Source organism: Carcharodon carcharias, chromosome 6 (assembly GCF_017639515.1).
Source record: "Carcharodon carcharias isolate sCarCar2 chromosome 6, sCarCar2.pri, whole genome shotgun sequence".
Lineage (NCBI taxonomy): Eukaryota > Metazoa > Chordata > Chondrichthyes > Lamniformes > Lamnidae > Carcharodon > Carcharodon carcharias.
Genome location: NC_054472.1, coordinates 163,271,616 through 163,287,019, shown reverse-complemented (window position 1 = coordinate 163,287,019; position 15,404 = coordinate 163,271,616). Strand labels below are relative to the sequence as shown.

At 42.2% G+C, this 15,404-nt stretch overlaps 1 protein-coding gene across 3 annotated transcripts in view; it reads left to right on the top strand.

Annotated features, from left to right (window-relative positions):
• LOC121279382 (adhesion G protein-coupled receptor B1-like) overlaps positions 1 to 15,404 on the top strand; it is a 188,917-nt gene that overhangs the window by 66,314 nt on the left and 107,199 nt on the right. For all 3 annotated transcript variants that reach the window (XM_041190586.1, XM_041190585.1, XM_041190583.1), the window contains exons 6-7: positions 14,266 to 14,332; positions 14,473 to 14,558. In XM_041190586.1, coding sequence (XP_041046520.1) covers positions 14,266 to 14,332; positions 14,473 to 14,558 — 153 coding nt within the window. The remainder of the gene's footprint in view (positions 1 to 14,265; positions 14,333 to 14,472; positions 14,559 to 15,404) is intronic.

The following is a 15,404-nucleotide window of genomic DNA, read 5'->3' as shown; positions in this document are numbered from 1 at the left end:
CAGAGGAAGACAGTGGGCTAAGAAGGTGCAGGATTTGCTAACGTCTGTATTCTCTGTATTCTCCTTGCCCAACTGAGGTTTTTGATTCTGCTCATCTCTTTCAGCGCATTTCCAAACAGTTAGCCTCATGAGGTCACAACTGCCAGTGACTGTCTCACTGTTGTCAGTGTCAATATCCGCCATCTGCATATCTCACATGCAGGTGTCATTGTAGTGGAGATATGGAGGCCCAGGAGATCACGACCCAGTAGCCAGGTACCGTACAGAAGGTCTTTGGATGTACGGTCACCAATGAGTATATACTGATGGAATTAGAATGCTCCAGGCCCTCTGAACTGGTGACCTTGTCATGCCAAGAAATGCTGAGGATATTTGTAAGACAGCAAAAGTGGAAACTGTTCAGCCTATCTCCTGCTTAGTATATATTGTCCAGGTCTCAGCACTGTAGAGGGATGTACTGAGGATGCTGGCTTGTTAGACTCTCAATATGGTATTCTCAGTCAGGTTGCTGTTGTTCCACATTTTCTTACTCAGCTTGGACACAACAGCTGCAGTTTTTGTGATACGTGTTGATTTCAGCTTTGTGTCAGATTGTTGGTGATTTTGCAACCTAGATCTGTGAAGCTGTCAAAAACCTTTAGCGTCGCATTGTCAATGTTGATAGATGGTGGACCATGACATTTGTCTTCCCGATGGTGATGGTCAAACCAAATTCTTTGCGGCCAGCGAGAGTCCGTCCATTTGCTGCTGCGTGTGTTCCTCAGTATGGAATGTTAGTGCAGCATCGTCAGAGTGGAGCAGCTCCCTGGTGAGGACTTGGTACATCTTTGTCTTGGAACGTAGGCAAGCAAGGCTGGACAGCTTTCCGTCAGTCCTATATTGTAAATAGACACCCTTGATAGATAGCTTGAAGGCAGGTGACAGCAATAAAGACAAGAATATGCCAGAGTGTCAGTGCCAGAACCAAACCCTGTTTGACCCCTCTGTGGATCTCAAATAGTTCTGGTGTTGCCCTGTATTAGCTGATCTTACATTTCATGTTGGATAAAGTCAGCTAATACAGGGCAACATTGGAATCCTTTGATATCTTTGCTGAAGTGGTTTTAAATAAATTCCCCCAATTAAAATTATTGGTATTTCAACCTTTGACCTGTTTCAGACTGATGAGTTTAAATGTACACTATCGACATCCTGAGGGTTACCATTGACCAGAAACTGAACTGGACCAGCCATATAAATACTGTGGCCTCAAGAGCTGGTCACAGAGGTTGGGAATTCTGCAGTGAGTTGCTGACTCCTCAAAACCTGTCCACCATCTGCAAGGCACAAGTCAAGAGTGTGATGGAATACTCTCCACTTGTCTGGATGAGCACAGCTCCAACAACACTCAAGAATCTTGGCATCATCCAGGATAGAGCAGTTGGCTTTATATACACCCCATCCACCACATTAATCGTACACTCCCTTCACCACCGATGAACAGTGGCAGCAGTATGTGCTATCTACAAGATGCACTGCAGGAATTCACCAATTATCCTTTGGCAGCACCTTCCAAACCCACAACCCCTACCACCGAGAAGGACATGGGCAGCAGATGCATGGGATCACCACCACTTTCAAGTTCCACTCCAAGCCACACACCATTCTGGCTTGGAATGATATTGTTGTTCCTTCAAAATCGTTGGAACTCCCTTCCTAACAGCACTGTGGGTGTACCTACACCACATGGATTGCAGTTCAAAATGGCAGCTCACTACCACCTTCTCAAGGGCCATTAAGGATGGGTAATAATGCCAGCAACACCCACATCCCATGAACGAATAACATTTTTAAAAAAGCTTTATTTGTAAAACTCTGAAAAAAATGCACACTATCCCAAAGAGCATAAGATATTTTCAAAACAACCAACTGCATTTCCACTAGTCTTAGTGCAACAATAAAAGCCCTATAATTGTACCTTCTGTCCTTGAGTATTTCTAGAATATGAGAAGTGTTCTCCATGAGCTGAGCTACGAGCCTTGGACTTTATGGTACTTATTGCGGCTACTGTTACTGGGTTGGATTTATGTCCCTTTTATTTGCTGGGTATAGCTTTTGGAAACTCAGCTGGAGCTCTCGTAAACTATGTTTATGCGACAGAATCACATTTAGTTCACATCAAAATGATCAATGCTAATTGTGGTCTACAAATGTTTATGAAGACACCTGAAGAAAAATGCAGATCACGCTGGCCAAGAAATGCCATTTTGGGAACAGGTCTTTGAGGATAAAAAAAAAAGACGATTTGTCAACCTTTGTACATAGACAAGTTTAATAATTTATTCATCACTGAGTCTAAGAGAAAACCACATAAAGTGCAGAACAAAAATTAGCTTTCTGACAGAAGTGATGAAACTTCTAAAGTATGGCCCTGACTTTTAGGGGAAGTTAACAGCTGATTGATTGAGCATTGGAAAGAGTGGATAAAGGAGAAACACTTTATATTAGATCAGAAATGTTATACACTGGAAATCAATGGTTTACCTCAAGAGCTTCTCTAACTTCGGGATGGGTGCTACATCTATCCAGGTGGTTAAAATGAAGCAGAATGTTTCAGTATGGTATCCAAGCTGCCTTTAAGATTGACCTTGCTACCATTGTGTTGTCTTCTGCCCAGCAGTTCTCATTCCTTATTGTCCACTTGTGAACAAGATCCTTGCCATCCATGACCTTATTGGGGATGCTTGCATTGACATCATGGCCATGACTCTCACTTGGTTCACAGATAAGAACATAAGATATCGGCGAGGAGTGGACCACATGGCCCATCGAGCCTGCTCCATCATTCAGCACGATCATGGCTGATCTTGGGTTTTACCGCCACTTACCTGCTCCCCATATCCCTTGATTCCCCGAGAGACCAAAAATCTGTTTATCACAGCCTTAAACAACAATGGAGCAGCCACAATCCTCCGGGGGAGAGACTTCCAAAGATTCGCCGCCCTGTGACCGAAGAAATCTCTCCTCATTTCAGTCCTAAATGATTGTCAGCTTATCCTGAGACTGTACCCCCATATTCTAGATTCTCCACCCAGGGGAAACAACCTCTCAGTTTCTACCCTTTCAAGCCCCTTAAGAATCTTGTATGTTTCAATGAGATCTCCTCTTGTCCTTCTAAACTCCAGAGACTATGGGCCCAAAGTACTCAGCCTTTCATCTTAGGCCAGCCCTCTCATCCCAATATAGGGAATCTTTGCTGCACTGCCTCCAATGCAAGTATATTCTTTGTTAAATATGGAGACCAAAACTGTAAATAGTACTCAAGATATGGTCTCACCAAATTCCCGTTGAATTGTAACAAGAATTCCTTCTTATATGCGAATCTTCTTGCAGTAAAGACCAACGTGCCAGTTGCCTGCCTAATTGCTTGCTGTACCTGCATGATAACCTTCTGTTGTCTTTGTGCAATGATGAAACCTTTTTTTCAACTCATTCCTGGGATGTGGGCATTGTTGATGAGGATCTCATTTATTGCTTTATACCTGCTTGTCTTTGTGAAGGAAATGGTGAGCAGAATCACAGAATTTTAATAGCACAGAAGGAGGCCATTCAGCCCATCGTGTCTTCACCGGCTCTCCAAATGAGCATTATGACCTACTGCCGTTGACCTGCCTTTTCCCTGTACCCATGGACATTGTTTCTATTCAAATAATCATCTAATGCCCTCTTGAATGCCTCAATTGAACCTGCCTCCACCAAACTTCCAGGCAGTGCATTCCAGACCTGAACCATACGTTGAGTGAAAATGTTTTTTCTCATGTCACAGTTGCTTCTTTTGCAAATCACTTTGAATCTATGCCCTCTTGTTTTGATCCTTTTACGAGCAGGAACAGCTTCTCCCTATTGACTCTGTCCAGTCCCCTCATGATTTTGAACATCTCTATCTAATCTCCTTTTACTTAGCCTTTTTCTCTCCAAGGAAAACAGTCCCAACCTCTCCAATCTATCCACATAGCCAAAGTTTCTCATCTCTGGAACCATTCTTGTAAGTCTCTTCTGTACTCTCTCCAATGTGTTCACATCCTTCCTATAATGTGGCACCCAGAACTGTACACAATACTCCAGCTGATGTCTAACAAGTGACTTATATAAATTCAGCATAACCTCCTTGCTCTTGTACTCTATGCCCTATTGATAAAGTCCAGGATACTATATGTTTTATTAACTGCACTCTCCGCCTGTCCTGCCACCTTCAATGATCTATGTGCTTATACACTCAAGTCTTTCTACTTCTGCACCCCTTTCAAAATTTTACCTCTTATATTGTCTGTCCATGTCCTTCCTACCAAAATGCATCACCTCACACTTCTCCGCATTGAATTTCATCTGCCATCTATCTGCCCACTCCATCAACTTGTCTATGTCCTTTTGAAGTTCTACATTGACCTCCTCACAGTTTACAATACTCCCAAGCTTCATATCATCCATAAACATTGAAGTTGTCCCCTGCAAACCAAGATCTAGATATATATCAGGAAACGCAAGGACCCCAATATCGACCCCTGGGGAACTCCACTACAAACCTTCCTCCAGCCTGAAAAATATCCATTGAAATCCTCTGCTTCCTATTTTTCAGACAATTTTGTATCTAAATTGCTACTGTCCTTTTTATTCCATGAGCAATAACTTTTCTCTCAAGTCTGTTGTGTGGCACTGTATCAAAGATATCCTTTTCAAAGTCCATGTATACCACATCAACAGCATTACCCTCATCGACCTTTTCTGTTACCTCTTCAAAAAACTCCAGCAAGTTGGTTAAACATGATTTCCCCTTTAGAAATCCACGCTGACTCTTCCTTATCAACCCATATTTTTCCATGTGACTACTAATTCTATCCCGAATAATTGTTTCTAGAATCTTGCCCTCCACCGAAGTTAAACTGACTGGTCTGTAATTGCTGGGCTTATCCTTACAACCTTTTTCAAACAAGGGTGTAATGTTTGCAATTTTCCAATCCTCTGGCACCTCCCCTGAGTCTAGGGAAGACTGAAGGATTATGGCCAGTGCCCCTGCAATTTCCATTTTCACCGCCTTCAATATCCTTGGATGCATCTCATCTGATCCTGGTGCCTGGTGCCTTGTCAACTTTAAGTACTGACAGTCTATTCAACACTTCGTCCTTATCAATTTTGAACCATTCTTGTGACGGAGTTTCCTTGTCTGTCACCATTGCCTGGGTAGCATTTACCTCCTTGGTAAAGACAGATACAAAGTATTCATTTAATACCTCAGCCATGGCCCCTTTGTCCATGTGTACATTCCCTTTCAGGTCCCTAATTGGCCGTAATCCTTTCTTTACCATCCTTTTACTATTTATATGCCTGCAGAAGACTTTGGGATTCCCCTTTATTTTGGCTGCCAGTCTTTTCTCATAATCCCTCTTTGTTTCTCTAGTGTGTTGTTTCACCTCCCCTCTGAACCTTTTGTCCTCCTCTTGGTTCTCAATTGTATTTTCTACCTGACACCTGTCATAAGCACACTCTTTCTTCTTTATCTTAATTTCAATCTTTTTTTTCATCCAGGGAGCTCTGGATTTGTTTGCCCTACCTGTCCCTTTCGATGGAATATACTTTGACTGTGCCCGAACTAATTCTTTTTTGAAGGTGGCCCATTGTTCAGCTACGGTTTTTCCTGCCAATCTTTCATTCCAGTCCATCTGGCCCAGCTCCGTTCCTGCTCCATTGAAGTTGGTTCTCGTCAAGTTAATTTTTTTTACTCTGGATTGTCTATCGTCCTTTTCTAACATCATCCTAAAACATACATTACAATGATCACTGTCTCCTAAATGTTCCTCCACTGACACCTGATCTATTTGGCCCACCTCATTTCCAAGAACCAGGTCCAACAGTACATCATTTCTTGTTGGACACATAGAAAATTCTCCTGAATTCAATCTAGGAACTTTTGCCCCTCTCCGCCCTTTACCACTGTCCCAGTCCACATTTGGATAATTAAAGTCAGCGATTATAACTACTCTATAATACTTGCATCTCTCTGTCATTCCCCTGCAGATTTGTTCTTCCACGTCCTTCTCACTGGTTGGCGGTCTATAGACTACACCGCACAATGTCATTGCACTGTTTTTGTTCCTTAGTTCAACCAAATTGATTCTGTCGTTGAACCCTCTGGGACATCCTCTTTCTCCAGCACTGCAATGCTTTCCCTAACCAATACTGCTGCCCCCACCCCCAATCCTATCTTTTCTGACCACCTTGTATCCAGGAATATTTAACACCTAGTTCTGCCCTTCATTGAGCCAGGTCTCTGTTATCGCCACAACATCATATTTCCACATTGCAATCTATGCCTGCAACTCCCCAATCTTATTTACTATACTCTGTGCATTCACATACATGCATAGTAACACTGATTTAGATTTTGTTACTCTCTCCGTTACCCCGACTTTACCTATTAACTTACTATTCTCTATACAGTGCTATCTGTCCCTCACAGTATTTTGTGCACCCTGGTATTCCTCTCTGATATTTTCTCTTGGATCCCACACCCCTGCCAAGTTAGCTTAAAGCCCTCCCAACAGCACTGGCAAAACGCCTCACAAGGAACTCAGTCCAAGCTCTATTCAGGTGCAACCAGACCGGCCTGTACAGGTGCCATCTACCCCAGCAGCCTTCTTGAATTTAAATGAGTGACTTGTTAAGCCCTTTCAGAAGGTAGTGGGTCTGGGGTCACATTTAGACCAGACCAGGTAAGATTAGCAGATTTCTTTCTCGAAAGTGCTTTGGTGAACCAGATGGGTTTTTTAATGACAGTCCAGTGATTTCATGATTACCATCACTGATTCTGGCTTTTTAGTCCAGCTTTGCTTAATTAATTAAATTTATATTCCCCAATTGCCATAGTGTAGCTTGAATGCACATTTCCAGAGTGTTAGTCCGAGCTTCTGGATTACTGGACCATTAATGTAATCAGCACAATATCGTCCCATGCCCTTAGCTGAGCTCACGCCTCCATCTATTCTTTGTCCTGACCAAACCGCTATGATGGCAGTGTGGCTCTTTTCGTGAAATCAAATCTCTAGCTCTTTGCCTCCTTTGTCCATCACTCAGTAGCAACACTTCAGACCAAACTGGCCGAGTCCGAAAGGACATAGCTGCTAGGCTGGGTCTGCGTCAGGTGCTAAGGGAACCAACAAGAGGGAAAAACCAACCTGCCAGCCACAGATGCATCTGTCCATCTGACAGTATCAGTAGGAATGACCACCACATAGTCTTTGTGGAGATGAAGTTCTATCTTCACATTGAGGATACCCTCTATCATGTTGCGTGGCACCACTGTGCTAAGTGGGCTAGATTTTGAAGAGAGCTAGCAACTCAAGACTGAGCATCCACGAGGTGCTGTGGGCCATCAGCAGCAGCAGAATTGTACTCAACCACAATCTGTAACCTCATGGCCTTGCATATCCCACACTCTACCATTATCACCAAGCCAGGGGATCATCCCTGGTTCAATGAAGAGTGCAGGAGGGCATGCCAGGAGCAGCACAAGGCACACCTAAAAATGAGGTGTCAACCTGGTGAGGCTACAATTCAGGACTACTTATGTGCCAAACAGCAAAAGCAAGTGATAGACAGACAGAGATAAGAACAAAAAACTGCGGATGCTGTAAATCCAAAACAAAAACAGAACTACCTGGAAAAACTCAGCAGGTCTGGCAGCATCGGCGGAGAAGAGCAAAGTTGACATTTCGAGTCCTCATGACCCTTCAACAGTTCTGTTGAAGGGTCATGAGGACTTGAAACGTCAACTTTGCTCTTCTCCGCCGATGCTGCCAGACCTGCTGAGTTTTTCCAGCTAATTCTGTTTTTGTGAAGTGATAGACAGAGCTAAGTGATTCCACAACCAACGGATCAGATCTAAGCTCTGCTGTCCTGCCACATTCAGTTGTGAATGATGGTGGAAAATTAAACAACTCACTGGAGGAGGAGGCTCCACAAATATCCCCATCCACAATGAGGGGGTAGCCCAGCACATCAGTGCAAACATAAGGCTGAAGCATTTACAATAATATTCAGTCAGAAGTGCCGAATGGATGATCCATCTCAGCCTCCTCAGGAGGTCCCCAGCATCACAGATGCCAGTCTTCAGCCAATACAATTCACCCCACATGATATCATGAAACGGCTGAAGGCACTGAACACTGCAAAGGCTATCGGCTCTGATAATATTCTGGCAGTGCTACTGAAGATTTGTGCACCTACCCTACAGGCATCTACCTGGCAATGTGGATAGTTGCCCAGGTATGTCCTATCCACAAAAAGCAGAACAAATCCAACCCGGTCAATTACTGCCCCATCAGTCTTCTCTCTTTCATCAAAAATGTGATGGAAGGGGTCATCAATAGTGCTATGAAGCAGCACTTGCTTAGCAATAACCTGCTCACTGACACTCTGGGTTCTGCCAAGGCCACTCAGCTCAGCCTTGATCTTGATTCAAACATGGACAAAAGAGCTGAACTGCAGAGGGGAGGAGAGAATGACTGCCCTTGACATCAAGGCAGCATTTGACTGAGTGCGGCATCAAGGACCCCAGCAAAACTGGAGACGTTGGGAATCAGGGGAAAGCTGTCCACCGGTTGGAGTCTTGCCTAGCACAAAGGAAGATGGTTGTCATTATTGGAGGTCAATCATCTCAGTTCCAGGATATCACCGCAGGAGTTCCTCAGGGTAGTGTCCTCGGCCCAACTATCTTCAGCTGCTTATTCAGTGACCTTACTTCTATCATAAGGACAGAAGTGGGATGTTTGTTGATGATTGCACAATGTTCAGCATCATTCGCGACTCCTCAGATACTGAAGCAGTCCAAGTCCAAATGCAGCAAGACCTGGACAATATCCAGACTTGGGCTGACAAGTGGCAAGTAGCATTCACACCACACAAGTGCCAGGCAGTGACTGCCTCCGACAAGAGAGAAGTTAACCATCTCCCCTTGACATTCAATGGCATTAGCATCGCTGAATATCCCACTATCAACATTATGGGGGTTACCATTGACCAGAAACTGAACTGGACTAGCCATATAAATACTATGGCTCCAAGAGCACGTCAGAGGCCAGGAATCGTGCGACACATATTTCACCTCCTGACTAACCAAAACCTGTTCACCATCTATAAGGCACAAGTCAGGAATGTGATGGAATACTCTCGACTTGGCCGGATGAGTGCAACTCCCACAACACTCAAGAAGCTTGACACTGTCCAGGACAAAGCAGCCGCTTCTTTGGCACCCCATCCACAAACATTCACTCCCTACACCACCGACGCACAGAAGCAGCAGTGTGTACCATCTACAAGATGCACTGTAGGAATTCACCAAGGCTCCTTCGACAGCACCTTCCAAACCCATGACCACTATCATCTAGAAGGACAAGGGCAGTAGACACATAGGAATACTACCACCTAGAAATTGCCCTCCAAACCACTCACCATTCCGACTTGGAAATATATCGCCATTCCTTTACTGTCTCTGGGTCACAATCCTGGAACTCCCTCCCTAACGGCACTGTGGGTATACCTATATAGCATGGACTGCAGTGATTCAAGAAGGCAGCTCACCACTACCTTCTCAAGAGCAATTAGGGATGGGCAATAAATGCTGGCCTAGCCAGCGACATCCACACCCCATGAACGAATAAAGAAAAAAAATCTCACTTTATTCCACCTCTCCCAAATCTTTTAAATTATTGTTCTCCACCATGCCCCAGCCCCCAACCCACGTTTCCCCTGAAACATTCTTCCTTTTTTCCTTAGCTTCTGTTCTCTGACACCTCATTTTGTGATTTCAATCTCCGTATCAACTCATCTTGACTTTCTGTCAGTGCACTCTATCTGATTCTTGAAGTTTAAGAACCACAGGTTTAATCTGTTTGCTACATACTCTTGCACTCAACAAGTCCACATGACGGAACCTTTGAGAAAACAATTTTGGCATAATTTTTCTGTTTCTGTTTTGCATCTTTTTGAGAGGGACATGGCTATTGGTGTTTTTCATAACCATCTGGTAATCAAGATTTTTATTCTGTCTTCTCGTCAAAGTAGTGACTCTTGTTTCTATGGGTACGAGCTTCAGGATACATTACCAAAATTACTATTCTCTACGTGCAGTCATTGACAGTGAGTGCTGGAAGGATGTATAACGATGGGAATGAGCATCTTAGCCAATTCAGCTTTGCGAGCCCCACTTCCCACTCCAATTTTGTCATATAACAGTGCTAATGTTGTGCAAAATGGGGATAAATGCTTCAGAGCTGCAAATGAGAGAGGGAAAAATATTTCAGTAATGGCATTCTGGACAGTTACACAGCATGCAAGGTTATCTCAGCAATCTTCATTTTAAGTGTAGCATTGTAGCTGTTTACTAAAATGAATCATACAATATTGAATTGCATAGTTTACTTTAGTGGCTTCCATGCACATAGGTTAAATATCAATTAGCACCTTCATTTGACAGATCGGTGTTGGTTGAAAAGACTCCAGTGGGGGAAAAAATAGTAATGAATTCAAATTTCCATCACAGTTGACTTCCCTATTTTTTACATTCCACTACAGGGTGGACTATGTTCTCAATTCGTTGTAATTTATTTATTAAAGGTTGCTCTGCATGCTGAGCTCTGAGCTTCATCAACAAACAGGGCTTAATGCATCATTCTTCTCACGGACATACTCCTGATGTTGAGTAATGAGTTTCTTTATCATATTTGACCTTAGAGCTGCTTTGCAAACCTATACTTAATTAATAAGCAAACATTATTAATGAAAAGTGCTCTCCATTAATCTTTGTTAAAAAATTCAAACTGCTAATGAGTATTGCAGTAAACAGATACAATTACTGGAGAAAAAAGGGCACACTTTGACTTAACTTTGTCAAGTGCAAAGCCTACAAATGTGTTATGTTAATTTACTAGAATTGTTACATTAGCCATTGTGGCTTCCCCAGATTGTAACCTGTTCCAGTATTTTCAATTTTATCAATTTTCATTCCTGCTAACACTTGGTTGAATTTTGGTAATCCTCCATTATCTTGCCCATGTGACCACTCTTCATCTCAAAAGTGAAGCTTGGTGCTTTCCATTTTTGGTCAACCGTCATTACAGCATTAGCCAATGGTGTGCAGTGGAAAATTCCGTCCTTTCAGAAATCTGCCCACTTTGTGCTTGAAGAAGGCTCTAGCAGTATGGAGCAAATGAACCAGTCCTTATGTTTTCATTTGAGGAGTGGACTGAGTTGTACTCCTCTCTGTGTTTCTTACTGAGTCCTTAACTAGCTCAAGTTACTCCAGTCACTGCATGCTTTGAGTAGGAAAAGTCTCAGGAGACAGAACTTGGACAGGAATGGACTTCAGCATTAGTAAAAGAAAATAAAAGGCAAGAGGATGAGAGAATTGGAGTAAGAGAAGGACAAAGGTAAAGGGAGCAGGAATCATGGACAGAACAGAATGGTGAAGTGCACAGAACAGAATGGTGAAGTGCACAGAGTAGGGTAGGGGAAAAGTATGGTGGACTGGAGAGAGGGGCAAGTGGAAAGGCAAGAGAAGGAAGAGCAGTAAATGAAAAAGGAAAATTGATGCAGACGAAGGATGAAGGAAACAGAAGATGGACAAAATTGGAAACAGCGCCTTGTGATACAGGCAAAAGAGTGAGCATTGGAGAGGGCATTGGTAAGTATATTGATTCACTGAGAGCAATGACGGAGACATGCCAGTATTAACTGTGAATGTTAAAGGGAAAGTATGAGAGAAGAACATTTCAGCATGAATGGAGAAATGAGAGGAGAGAAAGGATCATATACGCAGGGTGGGGAAAGGAGAAATGTGGGACTGCAAGAGGATTGTGGGGAAGCAGAGTACCATGTTCTATAACATTTTTGAGCTAATGCTTCCATTATATTTCCTATCAGCCCATATTAAGTTAATTGGTCCTTAGTTCCCTAGACTTGTCCTATCTCCCAATTTCTGGATAGTAATCATATCAGCTGCGTGCTAAACTCTGACACTATTCCTTCTTGTAATGATTTTTTTTACATGTATGTAACAGCGTGCCTGCTATCACTTCCTTCACTTAAACACATATGGATACAATTTATTTGGACCAAGGGTTTCATCCACTCTAAGGGCAGCATTTTCCCCCCCGTTGGGGGTGTTGTGCGGGAACGGGCGTGTTCCCGATCGGCGCCCCTACTTGGGGGCGTGGCGCCATTTTACGTGGGTGAGCCAATTAAGGCCTGCCCAGCGTGATGTCCGCTCGGAAGTGCTATGCATTCCCTGGGCGGGCGGGGGGGAGGTGTTTCCCTCAGCCGGGAGTGCGCTCTTTCGTGCATGCGTGCGACAGAGTGCACAGATCTCCCTGAGGTTCAAAATTTCATCCAAGGCAGAAAAAAATATTCCTGACCTGTCCCCTCACATGATACTGTCATGTGAGCTGGGACATGTCAATTTCTTTTATTTAGACATTTCATACAAATTTTAATACCCTCATGAAACCTCATACCGCCCGTGGATGAGGTTTAATATTTTTTCTGAAGGCCGCCTGGGCTCTTTGCCTGCCCGCCAACATTAAGGTTGGATGGTCAGGTCCATTAATCAGTTAAATTCCTTTTTTTGATGGCATTAATAGGTCTTTGACATTTTGGCTGTGCGCCCGCCAAACTGAAAATCTAAATGATGCGAGGTGACGTCGGGACACAACCCGACATCACCCCGCGTTGGTTTATGCGTCGGCAAGCGGACCCCGTCCCCTGCTCGCCAACTAGAAGATGCAGCCTTAAGTTTGACTAACTGATCAATCATGTCCCCCCTTTTTATCTTAAATACCTTTATTTTTTTTTGATCTCTTCTTCTGATGTCAAGTCCACCATGAGAAATAGTGAGGCAAAGTAATTATATAATACTTCTGCCATTAACTGAGAGTTTTCTGATGTGTGCCTTAGTGAACCTATCTACTTTCTGATTTTTCTTTTGTTAATTATGTGTCTGCAGAATTACTTACTATATTTATATTCCTCGATAATTTAATTTAATAGTTTCTCATTTTTTTCCTAATTGTTGTTTGACTTGTTTCCAAATGTTTTTTGTATTCCCTTTTGCCATTCTCTCCTTTGTTGTCTATGTACTTAGCGTGTGCCTTTTTTCTTTATTCGTCCATCTTGTATCATTAAGGTTAATTTGTTCTTTTCTCCTGGACTCATCATCATTTTAACTGTTTCTCATTGCAGTTCTATTTCTCTGTCAGTAAGGTTTTCTAGTTTATTTTTTCATAATTCCTTTCTTATCCCTTTAAAATTAGATTTTTTTCTAAGTTATTACTTTGTAATTACCCTTCAGGCTTTCGTTTGTTTATGATTTTTTGCCTTTGGTACAAGTGATGGAATATTAAGTGTACCTATAACTTAAGTTAGATGCCCATCTAACTACTTGTTTTCAGGTGTTACAGAGATTATAGCCAGTCTTTGTTTTTGAGTTAAAAACAATAACAGAATTACCTGGAAACACTCAGCAGGCAAGTCTGGCAGCATCAGTGGAGAAGAAGAGTTGACGTTTCGAGTCCTCATGACCCTTCCACAGAACAGTTCTGTGGAAGGGTCATGAGGACTCGAAACGTCAACTCTTCTCCACCGATGCTGCCAGACCTGCCTGCTGAGTTTTTCCAGGTAATTCTGTTTTTGTTTTGGATTTCCAGTTTTTTGTTTTTATCTTTGTTTTTGAGTTGTCAGGTTTTGGGAGCTGTGTTAACCTTATTTGAAACTGTTGGTTGGCTTTTGCTAGTTTTCAAAGTTGGCTGACATTTATATTTATTCTGTACAGTGCAGTTGACTAACTTTGACTTACATCTGCAGAAGGTGTCAGTCTTATATTGCAACCTAAAAAATAGTTATCATCATTTGCTCAGTTAAAAATTGGACAGAGGATGATAGCCAGAAGCAGGGAATTTGTCTCAAAATATGGAAATTTGCCTTGATTTTGATGTAAGTCACTTGGAAAACTTCACGATGAATGATTCCTTATCATGAGATACTGAAATAAGTGTAGATTTTAAAAATGTAATCCTATTTAAAAAAGCAGATGTCTATTTTCCATGTCAAAAATTTCTGGACATCTTCCTCAAAGACTAGGCTATCTAGTCATAAAGCAGCTGCATGATAATTTTGCATTCTCCAGAGCTCAGCAGACCCCGCATCTAACCCTCTCTCTACCTTTGTACTGTTTCCTTGCAGTTGCTGGCTTTCCTTGGAAGGAGGTCTGCTGTACGCTTTTGTGGGACCTGCCGCCGTTGTTGTTTTGGTATCAAGTTTCCAATCTCATTTCAGTAACCATTGATTGCAGTCTCAGTAGTAAAGTAATGAAAGAAAAAGTTACATTTTAGAGCTCTGGTTGTTCACCGTAAAAAGATATTTTATGTTTATACATTTTTATTTCAACAGGTGAACATGGTTATTGGCATTCTGGTATTTAACAAACTTGTATCCAAAGATGGAATAACAGATAAGAAACTGAAGGAACGGGCAGGGTATGATTATAAATACATCATCTAGCATTTTATTATCCTTGAAAGATATTCACCATATTTCCTTGACTAGAAACAAGCAATACTGTCTTTTACTTCTGGAATACAAAGTTACATAACCTTAAATATACTTGCTCATCGTAACCTTGAAGTGTTAAATTATTAATGATTGTCATATCCGGACATCATCGAACCATTGACATAGTATAAGGTTCACACTGATATCATGCGTAGTCACCATATATTTTCCACAACGTTTAATTTTACTTCATAATTGGATCACCACTCTCTGTTGTGTTTGAAAGGAATGTTTGAATTTAAAGCAAAAGCATCATTTTTGTTGGCCAACAGTGCATGCCTTGATTAGCTAATAGGCAGTGTAAACTCCTATTGCCTGACTGCTCTGGAATGAGCATACAAGGTTGCTGAACATAAATACAAGTGAAGGTGCACAGATCCTTTAAGCACAAATTCAAAATTTAAGTACTGCTTCATTTAGTAGACTTTGCTGCTCATAGCACACATTTGGGCTATTTCATTGAATTAAATATTGATGCTTGGTATCATTTTAATAAAGCGTTCGTGCAATTATTTTAGAATTTTCTTTTCTCCCCTCCCAAAGGCTGTGATGCGTGCTGGTGTACCGTTCCTTAAGCATTGGCTTTCAATGCTTCGCCTCATGTTTTAGTCTGTACAGTGTATGTATTGCCAAGATGTTCAGTCATGTGAAGCATTATAGGCAAGTCTGATTCCCAACTCACCTAGCAACTAGTCAGGCACACTAACAGGGATCTGAACAATTGGGATAATGTCCGTGGCTGGTTTTTAGCATGTGGAGGCTGATATAAA